At 43.6% G+C, this 14,342-nt stretch overlaps 1 protein-coding gene and 1 long non-coding RNA gene across 3 annotated transcripts in view; one reads left to right on the top strand and one right to left on the bottom strand.

Moving 5' to 3' along the window:
* Window positions 1-14,342, bottom strand: part of LOC116635294 — a 43,209-nt gene that overhangs the window by 14,606 nt on the left and 14,261 nt on the right. The window lies entirely within an intron of this gene.
* The window catches only part of ACP3 (acid phosphatase 3), a 44,848-nt gene that overhangs the window by 21,407 nt on the left and 9,099 nt on the right, over window positions 1-14,342 (top strand). The window contains exons 7-10 of one of the 2 annotated variants that reach the window (XM_032409208.1): window positions 1,038-1,170; window positions 5,363-5,445; window positions 7,731-7,834; window positions 11,270-11,439. In XM_032409208.1, coding sequence (XP_032265099.1) covers window positions 1,038-1,170; window positions 5,363-5,445; window positions 7,731-7,834; window positions 11,270-11,439 — 490 coding nt within the window. Of the gene's footprint in view, window positions 1-1,037; window positions 1,171-5,362; window positions 5,446-7,730; window positions 7,835-11,269; window positions 11,463-14,342 lie in introns of those variants that run through there. The other variant, XM_032409209.1, reaches the window with a different exon arrangement.

Genomic DNA, 14,342 nt, shown 5'->3' with positions numbered 1-14,342 from the left:
AAAAAATCTTAAAAAAAAAAAAAAAAACTCTTCAATAGAGACAAGAGCCCATATTTTGGTTCAAGTCTTAATTTTCCTTTTTTTCTTCCTTACTACGGGTTGATCTGAGCTGTTGCATGATGTGGCCGTGGTGCGTGGTTTCCTTTTCACTTCTTTCCCACTTATTTCCTCCCTAGGCACTCCACTTTGATTTCCTCTCTCAAGTACTCTCTCTCTCTCTCAATCCTATCTTTGAATCTGGATTCTTAATCAACTTTTCATAGCAAGTAAGAAATATTGGCAGGAAGTCTGCACCAGTCCGGCTGTCTAGCTTATTCATCCATTTAATATATATTCACCAAGATCCTACTGTGTGTACAGTGCATATTCCCCAGAAGGCAGTAAACTGGAAGCTGATGGGAGTGGAGGGTCTGGTACTGAAGGCTCCAGAAATACATTGCCTCTCCCAGCTGTCCTCTAAGGGCACTCACTCAGCTTTGACAGAAACATCATCTAACCCTGTCAGTGTCACCTTCCCCCCAGGTTCATAGATCTCTAAACCTTTCATAAAGGAATGAGGTACATTCTTGCCCTACCTCACCCTTACTCTGCAAAATAGGAATCCCCCTTTGCACCCACAGTTCAGCCAAAAGCTATGGACTTGGTAGGAAGGAGCAAATCAGTCTCTGTGAATTTCCCTTCTGAAAATCAATACCACTACTTATCACAAAATAGTTTTCCTAGGGATGCCTGGGTGGCTCAGTTGGTTAAGCGTCTGCCTTCGGCTCAGGTCATGATCCCCGGGTCCTGGGATCGAGTCCCACATCGGGGCTCCCTGCTCAGCGGGGAGCCTGCTTCTCCCTCTCCCGCTCCCGCTGCTTGTGCTCTCTCTCTCTGTCAAATAAATAAATCTTTAAAAAAATAAATAAAAAATAAAAAAATAAAGTGTTCCTAGAGAGAAACAACAGGATAAGGCTAGACCCAGTAGTTCTTGTGGGACAAAGAGGACAAAAAATAATTTAAAACTACACATTTTCTTCCCTTTTTCTTTGCTACAGAGTGTTCACAATTTCACTTTACCCTCCTGGGCCACAGAGGACACCATGACTAAGCTGAAAGAATTATCAGAGTTGTCCATCCTGTCCCTCTATGGAATTCACAAGCAGAAAGAGAAATCTAGACTGCAGGGGGGTAAGTATATAAAAAAGTAAAAGGACTGTGCTAGATTTGTGGTGGACTGATGGGGGCCTGAGTGCCGTCCCACCACTAATCAGCTGTGTGACCTTGGACTGGTCCCTTCATCGCTCCTACACTGGTTTCCATTCTTCAAAATGGGGATAATAATGATACCCTCCTCACGGGTTGTAAGGATTAAAATAAATGTGTGTATTCAAAAAGTTTGGGACAAACAGTACCTGGTACATAATACACTGTCAATAAACATTATGTGTTTTCATAGTCATTAACATTACCCACTCTGGGCCTTAGTTTTCCCATCTGGGAAATGGACGCTTTGGGATAAAGCTAAAGGATCCTTTTCATCCTTTCCAGATCAAACGATTAAGGATTTTGTATCTAAGCCCCACGGAAAGCAATTGTGTCTGGCGGCCTATAGGATGAATTTTTCAAGTGGGAAGTATGACAAAAGGGGCCCATTTTCCTGAGGTAGCAATTGTTAAAGTTAGTAAAACATATTTTGCAGACTAATTATGTTATGTAGATTAATACATATTACAATCGATAAATTTATGACACAGCTTAAATTTTTCCATTGGTGTTGAAAGGCATTTATTTCTCAGCGATGCCTCCTTTCAGCTGGATTTGGCCCTTTATAGCATAGGACATCCTATCATAATAAAAGTAGACCCGGGCAAGAGGCTGCCAAGCCCTTCTAATCAGGATAGGTGGGTGGAAGAGAGAAGGTAGAACCAGGCAGAACAGCAAGAGATGCTGGTGCCCCTGAGGTCAATTGTGCTGTAGGCCAAGACACCAAAGGGGGCGTCACCTGTAGGGGTTGTTAATGTAGACATTAAAAGTGAGGATGGAGAGCAAGAGGAGGTCCATTATGTCAGGTTGACATAACAGTGAAGAAATTCTCAGCCACAGGAGATGTTCCAAGTCATAGACTCTGGACAGTTGGAGAAAAACAGAGCAATCACATCAAGACTCCAACCATTACCAGACCCTCTTCACTGTGGGGTCAGGACCAGTTCAGCAGAGCCCCAGGAGGAGACTTAGAGGCAAAGCATCCTGGCTGTTGGACCAGACTGGGCAGATGTTCACTGGACATGGCCCAGGCAGCAGCCCAATCTGATGTGTAAAGAAAAAAGGAGGCAGAGGGTGGACGTTGGGCCCCATTGGCTACACATACACCAGGTCTTATTCCTGAACCACCAGGTACCAGAGGTAGGACCCAATCCCAAGTCACAACAGAGGGTGGAGACAGGGCTCTTGATTGAGTTCCCCCACCCCAGTCAAGATGGGCTGAGCAATTCAGCCCTCACTACTCAACATGCCGTCCATGAAGCAGCAAGAGCATCACCAAGCCTCTGGTTGGAAATGCAAAATCTCAGGCCCCACCCCAGATGAGCTGAATCAGAATCTGCATTCTCCTGAAATCCCTAGGCACCTCACGAAACATGAAAGTTCAGAAGCACTTCTCTAGATGCAAGAAATGCTGAAGAAATGGTCAGGGAGAGCCAGCAGAAACTGAGAATAGTCTAATAATAGATGCAGGAGTCTGCATAGGAAGAAAAACTGGGGGATTTCCTCGCAGTTTGTTCATGTTTCCTCTTCTTGTTTTCCTTTGACTACTAGATATTGCATTTCAGCGAAGTAACTTCTCGCTCAATCCGGTTTCCCTCTCTTATGAGTGTGTTAAACTAGATTCTGTCTATTAAGAGTCCTTCCCTAAGCTGTTCTTTCAGTCTCAGACTCCAAAGGCAGGTATTTGTGTGAATGCACCTGTCCTATTTTCTGGAGAAGTCCAGGCTATTGATTGGCCAGGAAATTGTTTCCTGAGTGATCCCTGCCAAAACCCGAGTTCAGCCTATTGTTTGGATCTGGCTAGGCCAGGGAGGTTTGGCAACTGCATGCTTGTTGGATGATGAAGCCGCTAAACACAATCCTACAGAGAAAACCTGTATGGTCTGGGTGACACAGAGTCACACAGGAACATCAGGATTTTGGCATCTTCCGATCTGTGCCAAAACTTTTGTTCAATCAGTTGGTTTTAGGGATGACACAGTTTGGTACTCTATACTCCTCCACCCACCTCCTTCTACACAGACACACACACACACACACCCCCCACAAAAATTCCTAAGGTTCATTTAGGAATTTTTGATATATGGCTGGTCATATCTGTATTGATGCAAACCTCTCCTTGCTGTGCGCCCCAGGTTGGTGTAAGCTACTGCCTGCAAGCCAAATCCAGCCTGCTGCCTATTTTTTATAAATAAAATATGGCTGAAACTCAGCCACATTCATTTAGGTAGTGCTATGGCTGTTTTGGGGCTTGGCCCCGAGAGGGAACTGTTATGGCCGACCATAGGGTCCACAGAGCCTGAAACACTGACTGTCTGGCCCTTTACAGAAAAAGTACACCAGCCCCTGCTGTAGCTCAAGAGTGTGGGAAGGGAAGTTTTTGTCTTCCAGTCAGTGATATTTTGTCTAGTGTATGCAGTCAGTAAATGATGCAACAGGGAACTCAGAAACTAGCCTGTGTTACGGGGTAGTCAAATGATTAAGACCTGCTGGGTTCAGAGACGTTCAGCCCCTCTGTGCACAGGGTGTGGAATCTTGGGCACGTTGCTGAATGTCTCTGAACCTCCGTGGCCCTCCCATAAAACATAATTATTGGCACGCCAGAGCCTGGGGGTAACTGTGGTGGTTACCCCTAGGTTCTTCTGGGGCAAGGTGGACAACCACCCCCAGAACCAAGAGCTGATATCATATCCCATTACCAACACCGAAGGCTGCTGCAGAGGCACCTGTCGAAGGACAGGTTGCTGATGGGTGATGGTGTTGTCCCTAAAGGACGCTGAGAAAGCCACCTTCTCTGAAGCAGAGTGATGTAGACCTGTTGGAGATGTGGCTTCCAGGTTCTTCTATTCTTAGTCAAGGGAGTCCCAGCATCTACAGAGAGAGCAGACCGCCTCCCTTCTTAATTAACCCTTTATGGTGCCTCTTGGTAGACAGATGAAAAAACAGTCTCTTTGTACTATTTTAGGAGCTTTTTGAGGGCAGGAGTCTGATTCACCTAGCATAGCATCTGACCCATGGTAGCTGCTCAGTGTGTTTGCTGAGTGGACCACAGAGTCGGGAATGACAGTCTGTTAACATCAATGCCCTGCTCTTTACAAAAACAAACTGGTCATTCTGAAGCCAGGAGAGTACACATGTAGTAAAGAAACCACCGGGGTGCCTGGGTGGCGCAGTTGGTTGAGCGTCTGACTCTTGGTTTCGGCTCAGGTGGTGATCTCCAGATCGTGGGATCAAGCCCCACATCCCGCTCCACATTCAGCATGGAGCCTGTTTCAGACTCTCCCTCTGCCCCTCCCCCTGTGCTCTCTCTCTCTCTCTCTCAAATAAATTAATAAACCTCAAAAAAAAAAAACCCACCAGAAATATAAGGAGTCTTCAGGTGATGGTTGTGGAAATCCCTGGGGCACCATGTCCTCAAGCCAGCACCTGCCACCCCAAGATACCATTCAGCCTTCAGTGTCTGCCAAGAGGATGGAGACTCTGAGTTGTGTGCCTGCCCTTCACCACCTCAGGAACAACAACATGAAGGGCAAGAGCTCTCCTCTATGGAGCCCTCAGATGGAAGATGCTGGCTGCCCCCTAATAGTGATCCCCAGGGTAACCTGGAGAAATGGTCCACAGAAAATATTCCATGACCTATACAGACATCCAGAGAGCTGCTTTCTCCCATGGCCTCCCAATGGTTTGACTCCCAGAGAGTAGAAGCAAGAGGGATGAAGACAGAGTAGATGCCAGGCTGTCATTTCAGGGCTGCCCCGGAGAAGAGCACTAGCTAGCAACTGTCTGAAAAATGCCATTTGTAATTCCTTCCAAGTTCCTCAACCTCCTATCTCAAGCTTTGACAAAACCTGGGGATAGTAGGGTCCTCGTGTGTCACTCCAACTCTCCTTGCCCAGCCTGTATATGAGTGACCGTACGTCGCCGGGCCTCAGCTTTCCCACTGTAAATGGGGGATAGAAGTCGGGATTCAGTAAAATAACATAAAGCAAGACCAAAGTAATTTCTTTCCCTTTCTTAAGTTTTAAGAATCATGGCAGGGAGAATCATGAAGTAGGAATTAACAAAAAGTTTAAGCCCATGTTTGGTTCAGCTCCTTTGTTGATCTGTCTTTTCTAAGGTGTCCTGGTCAGTGAGATCCTCAATCACATGAAGAGTGCAACTCAGCCATCAAACCGCAGAAAACTTGTCATGTATTCTGCAGTAAGTGTTTTCACCTCCGCTCAACATCCATTCGGTCAGACAGTGATCTCTTTAAGGCAGGAGCCTCATTTTCTTCATCATCATTTCCCTATTGCCCAGTAGATGGTAGACATTTTAGATATTGATTCTTCAGCTCTCCTAAATATGTGTATAGATGACCACCTATGTGGTTGGCATTTTTAAATTGTATTTTGTTTTGTTTTTATTTTAAATTTTAATTTTAAAATTAGATACATAATTCTGGTCCTTGAGGAGCTTACAATCTAGGGCTGACAAGAAGACATAAGCACCATGCAGAGCAGTATAGAAATGCAGCGCAAGCAAGTGCTTTGGTGACGCAGAGAAGGGAAGCATCACTTCTGTTCCAAACTAAAAGCAGAGCATGAACGGGATGCGGTGATGAATGGGATGTGGGCGGGGAGTAACGATGTGGAGGTAAAACCACAGACGAAGGCCATGTTTCAAGCCTCCAGGACTGGGAAGAGAGTGGAGCCATTAACTGAGGTGCTCTTGGGCCAGGGGAATGTAACGATTTAGACAACTGGGTTTGAAATGCCAGGGAACTTCCAAATAGAAATCTCCAGGAGGCAAAGGGACTAGAAGAGAGAAGGGAAAAAAGAGCTGCAATGTGAAGTTAGAGCCAAACTGCGTGCAGAAAGAAAAAGGGAGGTCTCAGAGAAGACTTCAGCCTTGGGAGCAGAAGCCAGGGAAAGAGGCACTGTTCAGGGGGGCCAGGGAGATTGGGGGGCTACGGAGATTCAAGGGGTGCATTGAACACTGAAATGGCTGTCTGTGGAGTCTGCAATGAGCAGGGAACCGGGACACACAGTATGGGAACTCGGTTTCCCACCCACTTCTCTAGGACAGAGGATTTCTCGGGTGTGGTTTGGCTGGAGAAAGCCATGTTTTCATTCTGCAGGAAGATGGAAGGGGTGACTCCAGATACAGGGAAGTTTGTTTATCAGCAGAGGTTCTGAATGGTATAAGACAAAGAGCTCATGGACGGAACAGAGTGTGGTCCTTCCTGGAGAGGGGCTTCCGGAAACCAGTCCGTTCTGCCAGTTTCTTTAGTTTCTCATCTGGTTTCCCGTTCTAACTTGTATGATTTCTGGCAAGTTATAAATCTGTAAGTCTAGTTCTTTCTCCAGTAAATCAGTTCTGAGCCCTTTTTAATATATGTATACTGCCATATAGTTTAGGCAACCAGATGTTATGCCCATTTTGTAGATACAGAAGCTGAGGACTTTCAAAGATTATGTAATTAATTAGTGGCCAAACTGGGACTGAAAACCAGCCCTATGCCTTCCAGCCACTCTGGGATAAACAATTAACAATTATTTTTCAGCTATGCGCTCTATCTCCTCACATTTTAACCTCTCTATCATTTATAATCTTATATGTTCTTCCCCAACTTTACTTTTTTAAGATTTTTTAATTCATTTCTTTGAGAAAGAGAGACAACACAATCAGGGAGAGGCAGAGGAAGAGGGAGAAGCAGACTCCCCACGGAGCAGGGAGCCTGACACGGGGCTCGATCCCAGGACCCTGGGATCATGACCTGAGCCAAAGGCAGACGCTTAACTGGCTGAGCCACCCAGGCACCCCTTTTCCCCAACTTTAAAATCACACATTATTCTAATCTGCAGAAGAAATATAATCTAGCATTAATATGTTCCAAAATATTTTAAAATATAATGAAAATCAATGAAACAAGCTAAAACAGAGATGTTCCACTGGGAAAAAGCATGGTACAAAACCCGAACACTAGACTCAAATTTACTTTCTTCCATTTTGGGGTTATATGACATTAAGCAAGTTACTTAATTTATCTGGGTTTGTTCATCTTTTTAATGGGAATGATGATATATAAAAAAAAAGCGTACTGCCTCGCACACAACAGATGCTCCACCAAAATTAGTTCTTCCCTTCTAACATGGGGGTATGGCAAATTTAAGTGAATCAGAAACCATAGTTCTCCATGAGAGACGATGGACTCTGAGGGACAAGCTGAGGGTTCTAGAGGGGAGGGGGTTGGGAGGATGGGTTAGCCTGGTGATGGGTATTGAGGAGGGCACGTTCTGCATGGAGCACTGGGTGTTGTGCACAAACAATGAATCATGGAACACTATATCTAAAACTAATGATGTAATGTATGGGGATTAACATAACAATAAAAAAATTTAAATAAGAAACCATAGTTCTCTACAAGTGCTTAATACTACCCATGGAATGTACATCTGAACCAGAGGTAAAGATCAAAAATGATTTATTTCAAATCCCCACAGCATGACACTACCGTGAGTGGCCTACAGATGGCACTAGATGTTTACAATGGACTCCTTCCTCCCTATGCTTCCTGCCACATAATGGAATTGTATCTTGAGAAGGGGTAAGTATCTAAGAGGTGCTTTTCACAATTAATACCACTGGCCCCCAGGTTTTGTTATTATTGTTATTATTAGCTGAAATTTTTAAAAAATATTTAATTTTCAGTTAGGTACATAAATTTAAAATCATAAACGGAACATAAAAAATAAATAAATAAAATCATATACTATGTAAAGTAATTCCCTAAGTTAAAAATATTGCTACTTTTCCACTTTCAAATTTCATGAAACAATTTATCCAAACTCTTTGTATGCATCTTAATTTGTGTCTTCACCATTAGGGCCAATTTTGAGTCCCCTAAAACTGTTTTCCAGATATATTAACTAATAATATTAGGGTAATTTTGGCTGCTGTACAAATGAACCTCAGGTTCTCAGAGGCTTATCCCAATGGACATTTCTTTCTCATTCATCTAATACCCCAATAGGGATGTCCCTCACTTGTGGCGCCTGGTGGCTCAGTTGGTTAAGCGTCCAACTCTTGATTTGGTTTAAGTCATGATCTCAGGGTTGTGAGATAAAACCTGACATCAGGCTCAGCACTGGCCATGGAGCCTGCTTTAGATTCTCTCATTTCCTTTTCTTCTGCCCCTCCCCCCCTAAAAAAAAAAAAAAGAGAGAGAGATGTCCCTGGCCATTAGGAGGTGACTCACCCATGGTGTAATTTGGGGACCAAGGTTCCATCTTTTTAAGGTCTATAGTAAGGCTTTAACTGCCATAGATACACTAGTGATTCCTCTTTTTTTAAAGATTTTATTGATTTTTTTGAGAGAGAGAGAGAACATGAGCCAGGGGAGGGGCAGAGGGAAAGGGAGAAGCAGGCTCCCTGCTGAGCAGGGAGCCCGATGCAGGACTCAATCCTAGGACCCTGGGATCATGACTGGAGCCGAAGGCAGACGCTTAACTGACTGAGCCACCCAGGTGCCCCTAGTGATTCCTCTCTGATGGATTTGGGCAAAGTATATTGAAAGGATTCACAATTTTAAATCCATAAGAACATTCATGATTCAGGGGAAGAAGTCAAAATATCAACATTAACAGAAGTTTGGAAGAAGTTGATTCCAAAGCCCTCGTGGATGACTTAGAGGGATTTAAGACTTCAGTGCAGATGTGGTAGAAATAGTGAGAGAGCTAGAACTAGAAGTGGAACCTGAAGATGGGACTGACTTGCTGCAATCTCATGATAAAACTAATGGATAAGGAGTTGCTTCTTATGGATGAGCAAAGAAAATGGTCTCTTGAGATGGAAACTACTCTTGGTGAAGATGCTGGGAACATTGTTGAAATGACAACAAAGGACTGATATATCACATAAACTTAATTGTTAAAGCAGCAGCAGGGTTTGAGGGGATTGACTCCAATTTTGAAAGAAGTTCCACTATAGGTAAAATGCTATCAAACAGCATCACATACTACAGAGAAATCATTTGTGGAAGTAAGAGTCAGTCAATATGGCAAACTTCACTGTTGCCTTATTTTAAGAAATTGCCCCAGCTGCCCCAGCCTTCAGCAACCACCACCCTGGTCAGTGAGCAGCCATCAACACTGAGGCAAGACCCTCCCAGCGAAAAGATTACCACTTGCTGAAAGCTCAGATGATGGTTAGCATTTTTTTTAGCAACAAAGTATTCTTAATTATAGACATAACACTATTGTACACTTAATAGACTACTATATAGGATAAACATAACTTTTATATGCACTGGGAAACCAAATAATTCGATTCACTTTATTCTGATATTTGCTTTATTGTGGTGGTCTGAAACAAAACCCACAATATCTCCAAGAAATGTGTGTAGTCACTTGGTCCCACCTACATGCAAGGGAATCTGGGAAATGTCACTTTTCAGCCATAACTCTATTATATGGAAAGAGAATCATGAATTTTGATCGACTATTAGTCATCTTTGCCATATCATCTTGAGATAAAAGATGCTATTACTGGGAAAGTCATCCCAGGGTATAAGTAGTCATTCACATAATATTCGGAAGTTTTTAAAAACATATCTCTAAATGAATATTTGTGGTTACTACTGTTTATGTGGCTTTTAAAAGCAAAGTTGTTTTTGTTTTTTTTTTTTAAGATTTTATTTATTTGAGAGAGAGGGAGACAGCGAGAGAGGGAACACAAGCAGGAGGAGAGGGAGAGGGAGAAGCAGGCTTCCCGCTGAGCAGGGAGCCCGAAGCGGGGCTCGATCCCAGGACCCTGGGATCATGACCCAAGCCGAAGGCACATGCTTAACCACTGAGCCACCAGGCACCCCAAAAGTGAAGTTTTTTTTTAAAGATTTATTTATTCATTTTAGAGACAGAGACAGAGCACAAGCAAGAGGGGCAGAGAGAGAGGGAGAGAATCTCAAGCAGACTTCGCATCTAGCGCCGAGCCCGAATGGGGGCTCCAATCCCATGACCACGAGATCATGACCTGAGCCGAAACCAAGAGTCGGATGCCTAAACAACTGCACCACCCAGACACCCCTGAAAGTGACATTTTAGAAGACTTGTTTGCAGTTGTGAGGTTACTACCCCAAGAATGATCACTAAATCCTACTACTGTTTCTCTCCTGCCTCTTTGGCAAATGAGTCCATAAGGCCCTCATAACTAGTTTTATAAGGTTGGCATACACCTTGTTTTTTCAAATAAAGTATCAAATATGAGGGAGTATAAGGACTTAGGTATACACCCACACTCTCTTTCTGAGGTGTAATTTTGACAAAGTCTGGATGTATATTTAAGCACATGTGTTAAATATTGCTCAGTTCCAGGTTTATTGCCTGGATACGGAAAGCAGAGATACCCTCATTCAGAGGAAAACCTAAAAGAAATCCTGAGAGAGGAAAAGAGAAAATGAAGCAAATGAGAATCATGAAGGGGAGAGAATAAGAGAAGGAAAACCCAATACCCTACCTGCCCCCCACTTCTTACTCAGAGGCTCATCAGATCACCCCAATTCCCCCAACCATCGCCTCTCAGCTCCCTCTCCAATTAAGTATCTGGTCCCCACCTCTTTTGCCCCTGGTTATCTAACAAACCAGCCCTCCCATTTCCACCCTCTGGATCTGGCCAACCTGCCCCAATCTCCCCACTCCCACACTTAAGTTAGCTAATATCTACTCACTCCTGTAAATTCTTCTCCTCTTAACTTGTGTCTTCTTAACTTCTTTTTTTTAAGATTTTATTTATTTGAGAGAGAGAGTGCGTGCATGGGGAGGGAGAGGCAGGCTCCCCGCTGAGCAGGGAGCCCAATGCGGGGCTTGATCCCAGAACCCTGGGATCATGACCTGAGTTGAAGGCAAATGCTTAACCGACTGAGCCACCCAGATGCCCCTAACTTCTTAACTTCTAACTACAGCTGACATAGGCCAGGTGGAAAATAATTCAATGGCAGTTCAACAACACAGAACTAACAGCTCCGTCTTCTACCTTCCTCCACCAGGGAGTACTTCGTAGAGATGTACTACCGGAATGAGACCCAGCATGAACCATACCCCCTCACGTTGCCAGGCTGCACTCCCAGCTGTTCTCTGATGGAGTTTGCTGAGCTGGTTGCCCCTGTGATCCCCCAAGACTGGTCCACGGAGTGTATGCCCACCAGCAATGACCAAGGTACTGGGGATGTTATGGATTAGAAAGGCAGAGTACCCTTTCTCCAGGCAGATGGTGGCTTTGAGAATATAACTCGGCCATCACCCCCAGCTTTGAAGGAAATGGGTTTGGGGTGATAATTGTCTGTTTCAGGGACCCCCAATTTCAGTCAACTCCTACCTCTCCACCAGGTCCTGCCCCCACTTGGCCTAAACTTTGACTTGGTTTTTTCAGTGTTAATAGAAAAGGACGTGTCAAAAGAGAATCAGAGATAAAGTTTAGATCAAATTTCATGGGGCTGCCATGAGCTATATGATTGGCCACATAGAATGTTTTGGGTTTGTTTGTTTGTTTTTTTTTTAAGAACTCCCAGCTATCACTTGAGCAGGATTAAATGAGGTCATTCTTTAAGTGTCAGAAGTGAAACAGATTTCAAACAAAATCCACAATCTAGAGTGAGAGCAAGGAAGGGAAGAAGTTAATCCTAGGCAGATGGGCAAAGGACCAGCTTATCTATTAGTTCCAGCCTTCTCACAAGGAGAGGCAGAGAAATGGATACAGTGGAGCGATCCAGAGAAATCATCTACACTGGGAAACTGGTACTATCTTTTTCTACTTATGTTAAAACGTATTGGGTAGGAAATCTGAAAAGTAAATACCTCTTTGTGTCCTTTAGCCCTGGAAAATCCATGTTACTTTTGAAGAAACCAAAAGCAAACTTGCCAGAAAACTTTGCTGTCTATAATATATACGGCAGCTCTTGGAGCACAAACATCCTAGCAAATAAGTAATTTTATTTAGGTGCACAACACATCAGAGATGAGAGCCCTACGTCAGTGGTTTCTCTTGAAGATGGTAAGAGATGTTGACTCTGGAGTTGATTTAAGAGAGAAAGTACGATGACATGTATCAGACTGGAACAAAATTAGAAATGTAAGAATGTTCTAAATGCCTCCAAGATCAAAACTCACTGGAATGTCGAAGGTATGGCTGTGTGATAGCTTTTCTGGGGACAAAAGGGATGTGTAAGGCTTTGATCCTGAGACCTTCAGAAAACCTAAGCAAGCTCACAGGTCCTGCGGAAACTACTCACTGTACGAGAAGAAATTGTGTGCAAATGACACTCTTTAGAATCCTATAGATTTGCCGGGTGGCAGATGCAACACGTCTAGAGAACACCGTGCCACGTTACCATTACAGATAAAGATGAAATGGTTTCTAGAGATGGTTTCTACTGGATGCCAGAGTCCAGAGCAAAGCCATTCCCTTGCCTAGTGGGCTATGGGATGACTGACATTAGACAGTGATTCATATATTTATTTGTATTATTTTTTTCCCAAGTAAATATTTGCCCCAGCGCTACCATCTAATTACCCTTCCTCCCCCGTGCATGTACCTTTCCTCCAGCAGTAAGCCAAATGTAAAAGAGTGAATAAAGTCACTAGTAGGGAGTTCAAAAACATTACTTTTATAATGAACTGTGAAAAATGTGTGTGTGTTTAATTAGAATAAAATCTTGGAAGGACAGATTTGAGGGGTTCTAGTTTTGTTTGGGGATTTTATTTTAATGTAACCAGAGGGAAAATATTAATGTAAAGTAAAAATGATTTTGACTGGCTTAGATGAATATTTTACATTGAAAATGTATTTAGTTTGGACTTTACTGCTTCAGAAAAAGGCTAAGCTGATGGATGGCTTTACTTCATCTATTAAAGGGGAACTTGCAAGAAAACACCCTTGGAAAATGTACAATGTAGTGGGGAAGCAAAAAGATACAGATTACACAGAATAACAAGGCTTATATCTTATGACTACAAGGGTTGCTAGGGGACAAGAGTTAACTGGATTCAGAGGGAGGGAGTCAGTAAGGAATGGCACGAAAGGCTACCTGTAAGAGGTAAGAGCTGCACCATCTGAAATCAGTTTGGATGGCGGTTTCTAATGGTGTGGTACAAGGTACTAGAAAGCCATTTATCAAATGTCTTAGTGGCTTGAACCTGGAAAGGGTAGGGGAGTTACTCAGCAGAAGATTCTGGGTCGGGGCACCTGGGTGGCTCAGATGGTTAAGCATCTGCCTTCGGCTCAGGTCATGATTCCAGGGTCCTGGAATCGAGCCCCACATCGGGCTCCTGGCTCAGCAAGGAGCCTGCTTCTCCTTCTCCCTCTGCCTCTCTCCCTGCTCATGCTCTCTCTCTCTGTATCTCTGTGTCTCAAATGAATAAATAAAATCTTTAAAAAAAAAAGAAGAAGAAGAAGAAGAAGATTCTGGGTCCAAGGAGATTCCCACAGGTTTCCCTCAAGGGGCCAATTCTAATAAGATAAAATATCATCTCCACAAAAGCAAGGATGTTTATCTGTTGTGTTCTCTCTTATATCTGTCCTCAGAAATACCTGTGCCTGACATGGATTAGTGCTCAATAAATATTTGCTCGAGGAATGTATAAATTACTTACCTTTCCTCCCTGAACCTACTGTCTTGTCTCTATCTTGATTAGTAGTAATCCCCAGTAACCCGGGAGTTACTTTGGATCTCATCCTCTCCTTTATTCTCCATAGCCAATCTATCACCTCCTCTTATCAAACCTATGTGTAGAGTGTTTATAAAATTCTTTTCAAGACACCAGTATCAGGGCGCCTGGGTGGCTCAGTGGGTTAAGCATCTGCCTTCAGCTCAGGTCATGAGCCCAGGGTCCTGGGATCGAGCCCCGCATAGGGCTCCCTGCTCAGCGGGGAGCCTGCTTCTCCCTCTACCCCTCACCCCACTCGTGCTTTCTCTCGTGCGCACTCTCTCTCAAATAAATAAATAAAACCTTCAAAAAAAAAAAGATACCAGTATCAACAACTCAGTATTCAAAAAGAGTGAAACTAATTACAAAATATGTCAATAAAACGAAAACTTAGGGATTGTGCTGGAGCCAGCGCTT

Source organism: Phoca vitulina, unplaced genomic scaffold (genome assembly GCF_004348235.1).
Source record: "Phoca vitulina isolate PV1807 unplaced genomic scaffold, GSC_HSeal_1.0 scaffold10, whole genome shotgun sequence".
Lineage (NCBI taxonomy): Eukaryota > Metazoa > Chordata > Mammalia > Carnivora > Phocidae > Phoca > Phoca vitulina.
This window is presented reverse-complemented; position numbering and strand designations above follow the sequence as displayed.